Genomic DNA, 15,829 nt, shown 5'->3' with positions numbered 1-15,829 from the left:
AGCAATTAGATCGTGATCTGCAAACTAATACAGCTCTGGGAGAGCTCCAGAGTCCACGTGAGAAACTTTAGCAAGACAGTGGAACAAAAACCTGAGAAAAACCTCACAAGAAAAGAAGAAAGAAAGCTTCGTTTTACCTACATCAACCCACCCCTCAAGCCAACACTGCTCAGTGCCAAGAGGGGACATCCCACCTAGAAAGAATTCTTCTTTCTAGGAAAGGAAGAGCAGGGTGAACCACTAGCTTCCTCAGTCTTTTGGGGGCACTGCAAAAAGGTCCTGCTTCAGTTTTACCACACTCAGACTGGCAAAGTGGAAAAACCAGAGATGGTTAGGAACAGGGAAGAAAAGTAGGGGGTACCAGTATCAGCCATGCAGCAGAAGTGATCATGGTTCATAGTGACCTGCTGTGCAGACAACCCCAGCAGATTTCACCACTGAAGAAACAAATGGCCAGCACAGCTGCCATGGACGCCCTGCAGATTCACCAGCTTTTGTCTCACATCTATTCACATTTGATGATGCCAGCTGCTTGAGTCTCCCCTCCCCCACTGGAGCCCAGGAACTGCACAGGCAGCCAGCTCAGGTCTCTGAGGCTGAACAAGTGCAAGATGCCAGCCCCGTGGCTGACCTCTACCACTGTGCATGTGCTTGGGGCAAGCCCCTCCAGCTGTGCACTGCACACCAGTGGCCTGATGCCCATCATCAGCCTCTCTGCAGTGTGCATGCCTAGGGGAAGACTATGCAGCCACAGAAGAGTGTGCTAACAGCCAGGGCCCTGGTAGCTGTCAATGTGCCCATACTTGGCCCTGGCCTTTCTGCCTGCCTTGGGCCCCCTCACTATGTGTGTGTCTGCAACTGACCCCTGCCACTATGTAGGCACCTAAAGCTGGCCACTGCAGACCAGTATGTGCATACCACTGGCTCTGGGCATCACCACTGCCTGCCAAGGTGCCTAGCTACTAGACCTGGAGGATCCAGGTGTAGCTACTAGACTGAAGAGGACCCCAACAGCCTTTGCAGCCACTGTGATCCCCCCACCAAGGACCACACAGTTGTTGATGCTTTTGGACCCCTGAGTCAAAGAGACAACACACACCTCCAGACCCAGTGCTGTCACATGCCCCCACAGTTGGTGCCCTGCACCACTAGACCCAGGGTCACAGCATGACCCAGTGTGCCTCACCCACAGATAAAAAAGACTTCCTTTACTGAAGTCAAACTATAAAGTCTGGAAGAGGGGACTGCTTCTACAAATGCACAGACACCCATGCAAGGCAACAGGGATCATCAAGAGTCAGGGAAACAACTCCACAAAGGAATATAGTAAACCTCCAGTAACTGGCCCCAAAGAAATGGAGATCCAGGAATTGCCCAACGAAGTATTCAATATAATTGTCTTACAGATGCCCAGAGAGCTACAAGAGAACATAAACAAACAATTTAATATCAGGAAAACAATACCAGAATAAAATGAGAAGTTCAACAAAGAGATAGAAAACATAAAAAGGAACCAAACAAAAATTTTGTAGCTAAAGAATAAAATGACTGAAGAATTGAACAGAGAGCTTCAACAGCAGACTTGACCAAAAAGAAGAGTCAATGAGCTAGAAGACAGATCAATTGAAATTATCCAATCAGAGGAGCAAAAATTAAAAAGGGTGAAGGAATGAAGAAAGCCTATAGAACTATGGGACACCATAAAAAGGAACAATGTATGCGTCACTGGAGTCCCAAAAGGAGATGAGAGGGAGAAAGGGGTAGAAAGTTTACTTAAAGAAATAATGGCTGAGAACTTCCCAAATCTGGGGAGAGATTTAGACTTCCCAATTCATGAAGCTAATAGGTCAGCCCCCATATCAATCCAAAATGATCTTCTCCAAAACATAATAAAATTGTTTAAGATCAAAGACAAAGAGAGAATTTCAAAAGCAGCGAGAGAAAAAAAATCATCCATACATAGGGACTCCCATAAAGCTATTAGTGGATTTCTCAGCAGAGACCTTTCAGCCAGGAGAGAATGGGATGATATATTTAAAGTGCTGAAAGAAACTGCCAACCAAGAATACTATATTCAGCAAAGCTGTCCTTCAGAAATGAAGGTGAGATAAAGGCTTTCCCTGATAAACAAAAGATGAAGAAATGTATTCCCACTAGACCTGCCCTACAAGAAATGCTGAAAGGAGTTCTTCAAGCTGAAATGAAAGGATACTAACTTGTAATGTGAAAACATACAACACATTGGTAAAGGTAAGTATATAGTCAGAATATAGTCAGATTCAGAATACTCTAAACTGGGAGTTCCCCAGTGGCACAGCGGTTAAGAACCCACCTGCCAATGCAGGGGACATGGGTTTGATCCCTGGTCCAGGAAGATGCCACATGCTGTGGAGCAACTAAGCCCATGCACCACAACTACTGAGCCTGTACTCTAGAGCCTGTGAGCCACAACAACTGAAGCCTGCACACCTAGAGCCCATGCTCTGCAACAAGAGGAGCCACTGCAATGAGAAGCCCACGCACCACAACAAAGAGTAGCCCCCACTCACCACACTAGAGAAAGCCTGTGCTCAGCAAGGAAGACCCATAACAGCCAAAAATAAATAAATAAATAAATAAATTTTAAAAAATAACATAACCCCCCCAAAGAAGAATACTCTAAACTGTAATATGGTGGTTTGTTAACCACTTTCTACAAAAGTTAAAAGACAAAAGTATAAAAAAAACCCAGCTATAGCCACAATAATTTGTTAATGGATACACAATATAAAAAGATGAAAATTGTGGCATCAAAAACATAAAAGGGAAGAGTAAAAGGGTAGACCTTTTGTATGCAATTGAAGTTAAATTGTTACAAGCATAAAATTGACTGTATTTTATAAATAAATAAATAAATAATATATATATATATATATATATATATATATATACATACCCCATGGTAACCACAAAGCAAAAACCACAGCAAATTCACACAAGATAAAGAGAAGGTAATCAAAACATAACACTACAGAAAATCATCAGTTCAAAAAGGAAGGCAGCAAGAGAGAAGAAAGGAATAAGGGAACTACAAAACAGCTAGAAAACAATTAATAAAATGACGTTAGTAAGTTCTTACCTATCAATAATTACTCAAAATGTAAATGGATTGAATTCCTCAATCAAAAGACATAGAGTGGTTGGATGGATTAACAACAACAACAACAAAAACAAGGTCCAAATATATGCTGCCTACTAGAGGCTCACTTCAGCTAAAAGGCACACATAGGCTCAAGTGAAGGGATGGAAAAAGATACTCCATGCAAATGGGAACCAAAAGACAGAAGGGGTATCTCTACTTAATACTGACAAAATAGACTTTAAGCCAAAAATGGTAACAAGAGACAAAAAGGTCATTATATAATAATAAAGGGGTCAATTCATCAAGAAGATATAACAATCATAAATATATATGTACCCAGCATCAGAGCAATTAAATATATTAAGCAAAACCAACAGATCTAAAGGGAGAGATAGACAATAATACAATAATAGTAGGGGAATTCAATACCTCTTTTTCAACAATGGATAGGCTGAAAAACAGACAGAAAAACAACAAGGAGATGTTGGACTTGAACAAAACTTTAGACCAAAAGAACCTAACAGACATATATAGAACATTCCATCCAACAGCAGGAGAATATACATTCTTCTCAAGTACACATGGAACATTCTTAAGCTTAGATCATATAAAAGGTCACTAAACAAGTCTTAGGAAATTTAAGATGACTGAAACAGAATTGAGAGCCAAGAAATAAACCCTTGCCTATACAGTCAACTAATATTTGACAAGGGAGTTGAGAATACTAAATGAGGGAAAGGATAGTGTCTTCAATATATGGTGTTGGGAAAACTGGATAACCACATGGAGTAAAATGAAATTGGACTCCTATCTTAGACCACTCACAAAAATTAACTCAAAATGGGCTAAAGACTTAAACATAGAAACAAAACCCATAAAAGTCCTAGGAGAAAACATAGGGGAAAAGTTCCTTGATGTTGGTCTTGGCAACAATTTTTCAGCTATGACACTGAAAGCAACAAAAGCAAAATTAACAAGTGAGACTATGTCAAACTAAAAAGCTTTTGCATAGCAAAAACACCATCAACAAAATGAAAAGGCAACCATCAGAATGGGAGAAGACATTTGCAAATCATATATCTGATAGGGGATTAATATTCAAAATATATGAAGAACTCATACAACTCAAGAGTAATAAAATAAACAACCCAATTAAAAATGGGCAGAGGTTCTGAATAGACATTTTTTTCAAAGAAGACACACAAATGGACAACAGGTACATGAAAACGTGTTTGACATCACTAATAGTCAGGGAAATGCATATCAATACTACAATGAGATGTCACAGTTAAAATGGCTGTCATCAAAAAGACAAGACGTAAGTGTTGGTGAGGATGTGGAGAAAAGGGAAACCTGTGCACTCTTGATGGGAATGTAAATTTGTGCAGCAACTATGGAAAACATGTATGGAAATTTGGCAATAAATAAAAAATAGAACTACCATATCATCCAGCAATCCCACTTCCAGGTATATATCGAAAAGAAATGAAAACTGTATCTTGAGTTTCTGTATAACACTGGAATGATCATGAACTGTATCATGTTCATTCCAGCATTATTCACACTAGTCAAGATATGAAAACAACCTAAGTGTCTGTCAATGGGTGAATGGATAAAGAAGATGTGGTACAAATACACAATGGAATATTATTCAGCCATGAGAAAGAAGGAACTCCTACAATTTGGGACAACCTGGATGAACCTTGAAGGTGTGATGCTCAGTGAAATAATTCAGATACAGAAAGACGAACACTGTATGATCTCACTTTATGTGGAATCTAAAAAACAGAACTCATACAAACAGAGTAGAGTGGTGGCTACCAGGGGCTGGGGATTTATGGAAATGGGGAGATGTTGGTCAAAGAGTACAGACTTCTAGTTATAGGATGAACCAGTTCTGGGGATCTAATGTACAGCATGATGATTATAGTTAATAATAGCATTTTATATACCTGAAGTTGCTAAGAGAGTAGATCTGAAGTGTTCTTACCACAAAAGATATGGTAATAATTATATGAGGTGATTTAGATATTAGCTCACTATAGTGGTAATCATGTTACAACATATAAGTGTATCAAATCAACAAGTTGTACTCCTTAAACTTACACATGTTATATGTCAATCATATCTCAATAAAACTGAAAAAAATATGATGTGTCTTTGGGTAAGTCATTTGTCTTCTCTGAATCTCAGTTTCTTCATCTAGAAAATTTAAAGAGTTATTTTTATTATTATTATGGACATTTACATAACACTTGCCAGGCACAGTTTCTACTCACTTTATATATATTAATCCATCTAATCCTTAAAATAACCCTTTGGGGGGTAGACACTATTATTATTCTCATTTTATAGAAGAACTGAGGCATACACAGAGGTTATATATAAATCATCTTAGGATATAGCTTGTGAATAGCAGAACTGTGATTGAACCCTGAGAGTCTAGTGATAACAATTCCTACTCTGCTCACCTTATGAAGCTCCTTCCTTTTTTCACCATTCATCCTTCACTTACTCTTACCCACCTCAGAGGGCTGTTGTGATATTAAGTGTGTCATTTTATGTAAAGCAGTCCAACTGTGCATGGCGTGTACTAGCTGCTCTGAAAGGGTTTGCTTTTATCATTCGGGTTGTTGCTGGGGTGAACCCAGTGCCGGCCCTGTGGCTAGCCGAGTCAGGGTGGCCCCTGAGGATGCCAGTTCCAATCTTGAGAGTACGACACAGTCCCTGGGGCAATAGCAAGGCCAAGACCTAGGCCCTGAGGAGGGTCCAGGCAGAAGTGGTCAGTGTGCTGTGGACCTAGAGAGGAATATCACTGAGTCATCAGGAATCAAATGAAGGCTTCTCAGAGTAGGTAGATGATATGTCAGATAAAAACAATACCAGCAAACCCTCACCTGGAGCTTAGTATGCACCAGGCCCCTTGGGTGCTTTATACATGTTAATACATTTATTCCTCACAGACGGTATCATCACCATCCCCATTTTACAGGTGAGGAAACTGAGGCATAGAGGGGTTAGGAAACTTGCCTAGGTCACAGAGCCCATGCAAGCGCACAGAGAAACTTCATTGGTTCATACACCCACCACCATCACAATTCTGCCAAATCTGTGCACTACTTGTATTAATATTTACTTAATATTTAAATTAACTCACTTTTGACTAAATAAATGTAAAACAAACTTTATCTCACTACAGTCTTTGGAAAATCAGTATGGTTAGAAAATGTACACCACGAAAATAAACTATTATTAACTCCTCTCTAGATTAAACTACATAACAGCTTTGAATTTAAGACCTATTCTGTTAAAGGAGAGATTAGTAAATCTTGAGAAGAATTAAAGATATACTAACACCAAACTGGGACTTTCTCATTGGTGTAATCAGAAGAATTTAAAGAGAAGTAAAAAGGGAATAACATTCTCACCATGTGATAGAAACTGATTTAGGGACTATCTCTGCATCCCCTGAAATCTCACTTAGGGAAACTGTGACGATAGGTAAGAGCACAGACTAAGAAGACAGATTTCCCCACTTCAGAGCTTACTGGGTTATCCTGTCCTGGGCACATAATTCCTCTAAACCTCTGTTTCCTCACTGGTAAAATGGTAGCTATAGGGATCTTGATTATAAATGAAAGAATGAAGGTAAAGCACAAAATCGAATACATAGTAAACGCTTAATAAACATAAGCCACCACCATCATCATCATTATTAAGCTTTGCACATAAGTCTCTGGACTTTAAAAAATGCTTTTAAGGTTTTAGTTAGATAACGATAATAATCATTAGAGTAAACACATAGCAATTACTACATATTAAGTTCAGCTCTGGGTTTTCTATGTATACCCAACCATATTTTACATATATGGTTGGGTATATATATAAACATCTGCACACATGTTAAGAACTATTATTATCCCTATTTAAATTATTATGATAACTTATTCTTATCCCTAGGTTCCCATAAATGAGGTTTTTGCCCTAACGGACGCAAAATCGACTCATGGGACATTCCTGGGGGCCTCCATTGCCCCCTTTCTTGGGGCAGATCCCTGAACTCAGGCCGCTACACACCCGGGGCTAACACAGGAGGCCACACACCTTCCTACCTGCCCGGCTTCGCACCGCCTCTGACTCCGCGGCCCTCCAGGCTCGCCCCGCCCCGTGTGGGGGCGGGGCTCCTCTTCTGCCGGCGCGCTGACGTCACGGGTCCCGCGCCTCAGCCCCTGTTCGCGCCTGCGCCGCGGGCGGTTGGTCGTCCCTGTGACCGGCTTGGCCTTTGGAACTGCCGTCGCCATGTTGTCGGTCGCCGTTCGCTCGGGGCCGTTTGCGCCCGTCCTGTCGGCCACGTCCCGCGGCGTGGCGGGCGCGCTGCGGCCCCTGGTGCAGGCCGCGGTGCCCGCCACTTCGGAGTCGCCAGTACTGGATGTGAAGCGGTCCTTTCTGTGCCGGGAGTCGCTGAGTGGCCAGGCCGCGGCCCGGCCTTTGGCCGCCTCCGTGGGCCTCAATGGTGAGCCTGGCGGAGGGGAACGACCGGGGGTTGAGGGGTCCCTCTTTTCTTGCTCCCTCCGGCCCTGGACCCAGGGAGCAGCCGAGAAGGGCGGGGGGGTCTGCCGGAAGATGGAGCGGAGCCCTGTTTGTGGATGGGGTTGCCTGCCGGGCTGGGTCGACCTTGGGCAGGCCTCTGTACCTCCCCGGGCCTCGGTGTCCTCACCTGTGCGGGGGCGCTGCTCCGTTGGGCGGTCTCAGGTGACCTCCATCTCTGACATTCTGGGCCTCCGTGGTTGTGCATAGGCTTCCCAACCACAGGCTAAATTTTCTACTTCGTCGGTTAAGTTCAAGAACTATGGAGTCCGACTGCTTCTAGCAAAGTCTGACAAGAGATTTTGCTGCTTACAGGTCGTTTGCCTTTGGGCAAATTCCTAAACGTGTTCCCTCACCAGTGAAATGGATTAATGGTTATACCAATTTCGTAGGTTATATCGTAAGGTTCAGATGGAAAAATTATATGTTAAGCCATTAACACATTCTGGGGGCACTTTATAAATTCTAAAAAATAGGAATTGCTTTTAATATTTGAAAAGTTGTCCCACTCGCTACCTCCCATCCTTTAGTGTCCTTCCCTGTCACCACCGCAGATCCGAAGAAAAAGAAGCCGCAAGGTCGTTTATAGTGTAGACTACACTGCAGAGTATCAGCAGTGTTTTCAGGCACTGGGCCAAAGGGTTTTCACACCGTAATGAACTTCATCCTCAAGAAGAGCAACCGGCAGGGGTTGATGATGCTCCCATTTGACAGATGAGAAAACAGACTACAAGAGGTGAAGTGACTTGCACAAGGATACACGTTGTGTACGTGATAGTGTGTGGATTTGAAAGACTGATTTAGCCGTAAGCTCTCACCAGGAGTGTGTTTTACACCCTCTGTCAGCAGAGCCTAGTTTATCTTTGGTGCCTTGTTTTCTGTTTTTCTTTTTATGCTCTGTTTGGAGATCCTGAATTGGCAACTTGTGAGCCAGGTGCCTGAGGTCTGCCCAACTTGCATAGTTTTAAAAAACAGACTATTTCTGGCGTCTCTGGAAATGTTGAAAGTTGGCAGCACTGGGCTCTAGTTCCATGTCTAGTGTGCTGTGCATTAGCTGCACCCTTAGTCGGAGCAAGTGCTTTTCCAGTTCATCACAGCCCTCATCAGGTCTACTTGATTCATTGTGCTACCTGCCTGGCCTCATTGACAGTTGTATTGGTGACCTTTGCCCTACACCAAGTTGCCCCCACCCTCTTTATTCTGCCTTCATTCACCCTTTTCTCTTTACTTTAAATGGTCCTCCCACTCAGTTTTCCACATTTCCAAGTCTTACCCATCCTTTCAATCTCAACTCAGGATCAGGTCAATAAAATTTTACATTTGCTGATTCCTTTACGTTTTATAGCACATAACACTTTCCACTCTGTATTGCATTTATTGGTGATTCCTCTGACCTTGAGCTTCAATGTGTAGAGAATATCTCCTTTATTTTTCTATCTTCCACAACCTCAGGTTTTGCATATAGTTGGTGCAGAGTATTTGTGAATGAATAAAGTGGCAATTTTTTTTAGCAGGCACCAGTGGGTTTTAGAGAAATTGCCCAAGCCAGTTCTTTGGACCTTGAGGTGAGAAACACTAAGGGAGGAGAAAATTTCAGTAACAAAGGTGAAAAGTATCTTGGAGTTTGTCAAATAGCTAAAGAGTTTCTTCTAAAAATCAGGGGCTTACCTGACTTCTCCAAGAAGTGGTAAAGTAGAAACATAAGGCAAACCTCTTTTCTGTAATCATGCCTTCAGCTTGAAGCTTAAATTCATATTAAAATCTCCTGTATAGATGGTTTGTGGAAAGATGGTTAGTAGAGGATGTGGGAAGGGGTGGTTGGGTCAGGAGAAGATCCCTGAGTTGGGACACATTAGAGCTCACCTTAAACAAAACAAAACAAACCAGAAAACCCTGTTTTGTTATAATGCCTTAAGTTTTCTCCATTTCTAGATGATGTTTCTATAAGTATCTGATTTTATTTTAGTTTAGAGCTAAATCTAGCTAGCATTTTTGCTACTAAAAGTCACACCTAATACAATTCATATAAATTATTTAGAGAATGATTTTTGCAATATGGCAGTTTATGTTCTTGATGGTGCTCAGTATAAAGTGTAACCTACTAGATAGAATGGGAGTAGACAACTGGATTTCTTTTGCCACCAAATCTCTGGACGATAGTGACAAAGCCATTCTATTTAGTGTCTCTGTACATTTCCTTGTGTGGAAGGGTTGTAAATAGGGCTTTTAACGTAGAAGTATGAACTTTGGTTTCTTCATCTTTTAAGTAAGATACACATCTTTCCTGTGTAATCCCAGACAGTGCTAAGGGAAAGTAATTCATACTTAAGTAGGGTAGTATGTGATATGTCACTTTGCCATAGTTGTGAATCTCAAGTAGTCACTACTTGTGTCCTGGTCCCCTACAGAAAATGTTGAGTGAGTTAGAAAAGTACATAGAGTGCTTTTGATAGGTTTCACCTTGTCTGTGAATACTTACCGCTTCCATAAAATTACTGACCTTGGAACCATGTTAAATGTATTATTGTAATGTTTGACTGCTCAAGGAAGTATGTTAGGATGAGACAGCCTAGTAGGTCAAGTAGAATTGCAACTTATATGAAAATGCATTTTAAAAGTGCATATTTCTTCTGGAAACATTTTCTGAAAGTAAGGAACTTTTAGTGTCCCCTTTTCTAAAAAGGAAACCTGTAGCAGATTTCCTTAAATGAGTATAGAGTTTACAAAGAGATTTACTTCCTGAAACATACTTAAAAGTGATACTGTAAGTTAAATTTTTGTCAGACATTTAAAAACGATATGGGACAGAAGGACATACCTGTTTTTTCAAAAAATAAACTGCTTGCGTCCAGAACACTGCATAAACAGTAATTATTTGCTTATTTAATATTCATTTGATGTAAACATCTGGCCTTTTTATGGCCTGCAGTGGTAGTGTCCCAGTTGAGAGATCCTCAGCAGTAAAAAAAGATAATGCCCCTACTCTTACAGATGTTATTGCCCTTCACTGAAGAGCCAGATACATGAAAAATTTGCTCTTTTTTTTTATATTAAATTGAAATAATTGGTTCTTTTGGAGATTTCATTTGATTTTGATAGCTACGTATCCTGATAAGGATATCCTTTTCTGCCCATTGGTGGTTTTACTTGAATTTATACCCCAAAATCTAGACTAGAAATCTCTAAGTTTTCTGCAACTAAAGTTATACTGTTTACAGAATGTTTATTATCTTATAATTAGTGTTTTATGAATTTTTAGCTGTTCTTTCAGAGAGCAGGTAGATAGGAAAATAAAGTTAGACATTTGGTTTAATAAGGTGATCACACATCAATTTAATGAGTGGACTAGATGAGTTTTAGAGTCTCTTCTAATCCAGAAAATATGGGTGATATTTATGTCTTAGATTGAGTTTTTGGGGACTTAAAATGTTGCTGTTTACAGTGCTATTTAACTTTTTTTAACTTGATACACTGAATTGTTATGAATTCTGAATCGCTGTGTTCAGTCAGGAGGAACTCAATTATACCTATTATCTAATGATTTCATACCAATATGATTGGTAGTGGTTGACTTCATTTTGTTTTCAGTATTTTATATGCTGGCATTGCCAACTTGACCATTTCTGAGACCAGTGAGTGCCAGCCATATTTCACATTTTTATAATTTGATTTTTGCTTGTGAATCCATAAAGGTCCATTTCCTGATGTATGCCCCTTTCAGAGTCCTTATCTAATTGTGTTTTTTAACCTTCTGTTTATCTTGCAGTCCCTGCTTCTGTTCGTTATTCCCATACGGACATCAAAGTGCCTGACTTCTCTGACTATCGTCGTGCTGAAGTGTTAGATAGTACAAAGTCTTCAAAAGAGAGCAGTGAAGCTAGAAGAGGTTTCTCCTATTTGATAACTGCAACAACTACTGTGGGTGTTGCGTATGCTGCCAAGAATGTCATCTCTCAGTTTGTTTCCAGCATGAGTGCTTCTGCTGATGTGTTGGCCATGTCGAAAATCGAAATCAAGTTATCCGATATTCCAGAGGGCAAGAACATGGCTTTCAAATGGAGAGGCAAACCCTTGTTTGTGCGCCATAGAACCAAGAAGGAAATTGACCAGGAATCTGCAGTTGAAGTGTCCCAGTTGAGGGACCCACAGCATGATTTAGAACGAGTAAAGAAACCTGAGTGGGTTATCTTGATAGGTGTTTGCACTCATCTTGGTTGTGTACCCATTGCAAATGCAGGAGATTTTGGTGGTTATTACTGCCCTTGCCATGGGTCACACTATGATGCATCTGGCAGGATCAGGAAGGGCCCTGCACCTCTCAACCTAGAAGTTCCCTCATATGAGTTCACCAGTGACGATATAGTGATTGTTGGCTAGAGACCAGGACTCAAGTCATAGGCTTCTTTCAGTCTTTGTGTCACCTCAGAAGAGTTATTTGAAAACAAGCCTTCTGTACTTCGAATTAGTTGGTTTGAAATAGTTAAGAATTGCTAATGATGTGTTTGCAAACATGTGAAGTAAATTGAATTTAATGTTGAATACTTTCAAGCATTCACCTAATAAAGCCACTGTTAAACATGGTTATGCTCAAAGACTTCAAAGGTGCAGTGTCTTTGGTAGTTAATTCTAATTAAAAATTACCGGTGTACAAGATACTTGTGAAATCTATAATTGACTTTCTTGTTTATTTATCTTCTTTGTGTCAGAGACAGAGATTCTACAGAGCTCATGGTTAGGATGAGGTAGAATTAGCTGGTTGTCTCCAAGACCTGGGAGATGTTTTTTGGCATTGGCAGAAACAATAGTATCCAAGTTTCCTTATTTTGCACACCTGGCTATGTGTGTGGGATACCCCTCCACTCCCCCCTTTATGACGGGCCAAGAAATTTTATTCGTCATTTATGGGAGTAACTTAGTAATTAGAATTCTTCAGTTTTAAGAGGCAGTGGCATGGGATATTATCTGAGAGAAGCTTTCCAAAAGCGGAGTGCTCCTCTGTTATTTCCTTCATCTGGTGTGAGTATTCATGTCTCCCAAAGCTCCTGTATCCTTCCTATCAAGAGGAAGAAAGGGGGTAGTGCATCTGAGATTTAATACTATCTTTGTGTGAAAATGATCCTGCTGGTTTTGTTTCTTTGATGATTACATTTTGAGGTGTTTCTTCCAGTTGGATTTGCGGTCACCACTTTTCACTGTGAAGTGAGGGTGGGCATAGGGAGACATACCAGAATTAACACCCTTTTCTTTCTGCCTCGTGCCTCCAATTACACAGGTGGAACAAGACCAAGGTCTGATACTCTCCCTGGAAACTGGGAGTGGGCTTTACCCTTTGCTGAGAATCACAGCTATCTTGATATATTTGTCTTGTCTTCCATTTTGTGGTGCGTTAGTAATGTACTTCCCTGGGTCCACCTTGTGATCACATGTGCATTTGTAAAATAGCAAATGAGATTCAGTGATTAGGTCTTCCAAAGGGAACTGGCCTTCCAGGCTTCTAGTCCTTAAAATCAGTAGCTAAGTGTATCAAAAAAGAAAAATGTCAGAGTTTTCCAGGCTTATGAGCAGATACTAATCTTTGGTTCATTTTCACCATTCTAGAAAGAAAATTAGCAGGTATGATAAATGGGGCACTTAATAATATTTTGTTCTAGGTCTCCATATAATGACATTTAGGTTCAAGTATTTAGGTATAAATATGAGACAAAAAAATGCCAAACATTGGTAACTTACTACCTTTTGACACATTCTCTTTTAAATGGAGGGCTTTTCTGATCTTTTGTGCATATGTAGATTACCATGGAAATGTTTGTATTGTTTAAAAGTAGTGAAATTGTATCATTATGTCTGAGCAATATATGTTTGTAGTATTTGGTGTTAATATTTGCATCATCTCACGTGAAGTTTTTTTTCCCCTGATTTTATCATGAGGCCAAGAGAAGTCGGTATATATTTGTTGGATATTTTGCTTGTTTATCGTGGTGAACATTCTGTTTTTCTAATATTCATGGGGAAAATCATCCTATGCTTTTTTCTCTACTCATGCTACTTTTTAATGGTGCCGATTGCCCACAACTTATTGTTTAATACTACACCAATACATCTAGTAAAAGCTGCCGAATTTTGAGGCTGTTTTCTTTTTTAAAATGGCACCAGGAGCTATTTATAACTTCTTCAGGATATACTAATAAAGGAACTTTGCTGGCATGTATTTTACATCCATAAAATTATTACTTAGAGGAACTTAGGGGGATGATAAAAGTTTCAACTTTTAATTTGAAGGTGAATTAAACCTGGAGTAGAGACCTTGAGGCATTGCATCAGTCCTTAGAACCAGCAAATCTGTGTGACTGTTCTTTTGTCATCCTTATGTCAACAAGTAATTTTGTTTTTTGTACATAATTGAAGCTGCTGAGCTTCCAGTATATCCAGGAGTTAGTTGCTAGTTGTTAGTTTCATGAGTTGGGGGCATTGTGTAGTGGAAGAAGTACTAGACAAGAATTTAGGATTTTCTGGCTTTGCTATTTCCTAAACATGGAAACATGGGCCTGTCATTTCATCTCCTTAGGACAGTTGTTCTCTTAGAGTCCTTCCAACTAAGATTTTATGAGCCCCTTAATCCTACTCCCGTAATAATGGGAATTGGTTTTCTTAGGTAAGCATTTGTTGTGTTTGCAGTATTTGGTTTTATGATAAAGAGATCCAAACTCAGAGGTAGCATTATTGTAATCAACAGAGCCATCGTTTCATAACAATAGTGTTCAACCAGGGGCAGCACTGCTGCCCTGTGGGGCATTTGTGGCCATCATTTGATAGTCACAATGATTGGAGGGTGCTTTTGGTATTGGGGGTGTTTGTGGGGTGGGGGAACAGGAATGCAATATGTTCAGTTGAGGGAGCACAGGTCCACACGGTGAAAAAAAATTGTGCTGCCAAAAATGTCAACAGCACCACTTTTCTGTAGAGAAATAACATTTCCTCCCACTCTGAAATGATACCTCAGTAGTTAATAGTTTCATATTTGAAATGCCAAAACACTACTGCATTAGAGGCTACATGGCAGTGGAGGACAAAAATAGGAAGCTTGCTGATCCCTAGGTGCATCATAGGTGTTCTGTGCTGGAATTGCTGTATTTGGTGGACTGCTTATGTCTTTCATGATATTTTGACTGATGATAAACTGTTAAATCCAAGTATCCTATTTAGTTTTTAAAAGAAGGCTTTGTTCCACAAGTGCCTGGACAAGTAAAATTACTTGATACTACTTTGCTAAATGGGTAGATAGAGCAGCCCTATGATAGCTTTTTGATTAGTTTGCTGAAACAAAATCCTAGATATTAGGGAGAAATGACTTAAGAAACATGAAGGAAACCTGACCAGTTGGCACCCTGACATGAGATCATTAACATACACTTCTTTATGCTGGGAATTGGGACAGTCTTGAGATCCATGCCTTATGCTCCTAAAAGAGTGATCATAGGAAAGAGTATTTTTTTAAAATGTTTGTTAGAGATAACACCAAATTTACCATGGTCTTTCTGAGCATACCTTTGGAAAATCTATCTTTGACTCATTCTGAGTCCTTATTTGATATCTATGGCTTGGGATCAAAATGTGCAATTAGTACTCTAATTTTTCTAAACAATGGGAACATACTGTTTATCTGGATGTCAGAAATCATTCTTCATTCTCACAGTGCTGAAACTGTCATTTTCTGTATTTTCATGTCATTTGAATATCATTGCATTTTGTATATTAACCCAAAATAAATGTCCATGTTTTTCAGAATGATATCCTCAGCCCACTGTTCTAACACACTCTCATCAGTATTTGCTAATGACTCCCCTAAGCTCACTTCTCTTAACTTCATACTCATGTTCAAGTGCTTAGTTGGCATCTGTGCATGGATGTTGCATTAACACCTAAAACTCAAAATGTCCAAAAGGAAAGCAAGTCCTGTCTTCCTCCAAAGCCATCTGCATAGCAGTTGGCAAGCTTAAAACCTCTAGCCTCTCCTGCCTCCTTTTCCATTACAATTAACACCCAAACCATGCTAATTGTGTCTCCTTAATAAAACATATCGATTACTGTCTCTGCAATCTGTAGCATTCTAAAAATAATGGC

General features: G+C 40.1%; 1 protein-coding gene across 1 annotated transcript; it reads left to right on the top strand.

Annotated features, from left to right (window-relative positions):
• Positions 1–7,370: 7,370 nt before the first annotated feature.
• Positions 7,371–12,288, top strand: LOC103010509 (cytochrome b-c1 complex subunit Rieske, mitochondrial). Its single transcript, XM_007165216.2, has 2 exons — positions 7,371–7,634; positions 11,475–12,288. Exons 1-2 carry the CDS (start codon positions 7,421–7,423, stop codon positions 12,083–12,085), a joined length of 825 nt encoding a protein of 274 aa, XP_007165278.2. The 5' UTR covers positions 7,371–7,420; the 3' UTR covers positions 12,086–12,288.
• The last annotated feature ends 3,541 nt before the right edge of the window (positions 12,289–15,829 follow it).

The sequence above is a fragment of the Balaenoptera acutorostrata genome, chromosome 19, assembly GCF_949987535.1.
Source record: "Balaenoptera acutorostrata chromosome 19, mBalAcu1.1, whole genome shotgun sequence".
Lineage (NCBI taxonomy): Eukaryota > Metazoa > Chordata > Mammalia > Artiodactyla > Balaenopteridae > Balaenoptera > Balaenoptera acutorostrata.
This window is presented reverse-complemented; position numbering and strand designations above follow the sequence as displayed.

What these genes read in the sequence shown, in the direction of transcription:
- LOC103010509 (XM_007165216.2), top strand. Translation starts at nt 7,421, where the DNA reads ATGTTGTCGGTCGCCGTTCGCTCGGGGCCGTTTGCGCCCGTCCTGTCG. An exon ending in CGCCTCCGTGGGCCTCAATG is followed by an intron (nt 7,635 to 11,474) that starts GTGAGCCTGGCG and finishes TTTATCTTGCAG; the next exon opens with TCCCTGCTTCTGTTCGTTAT.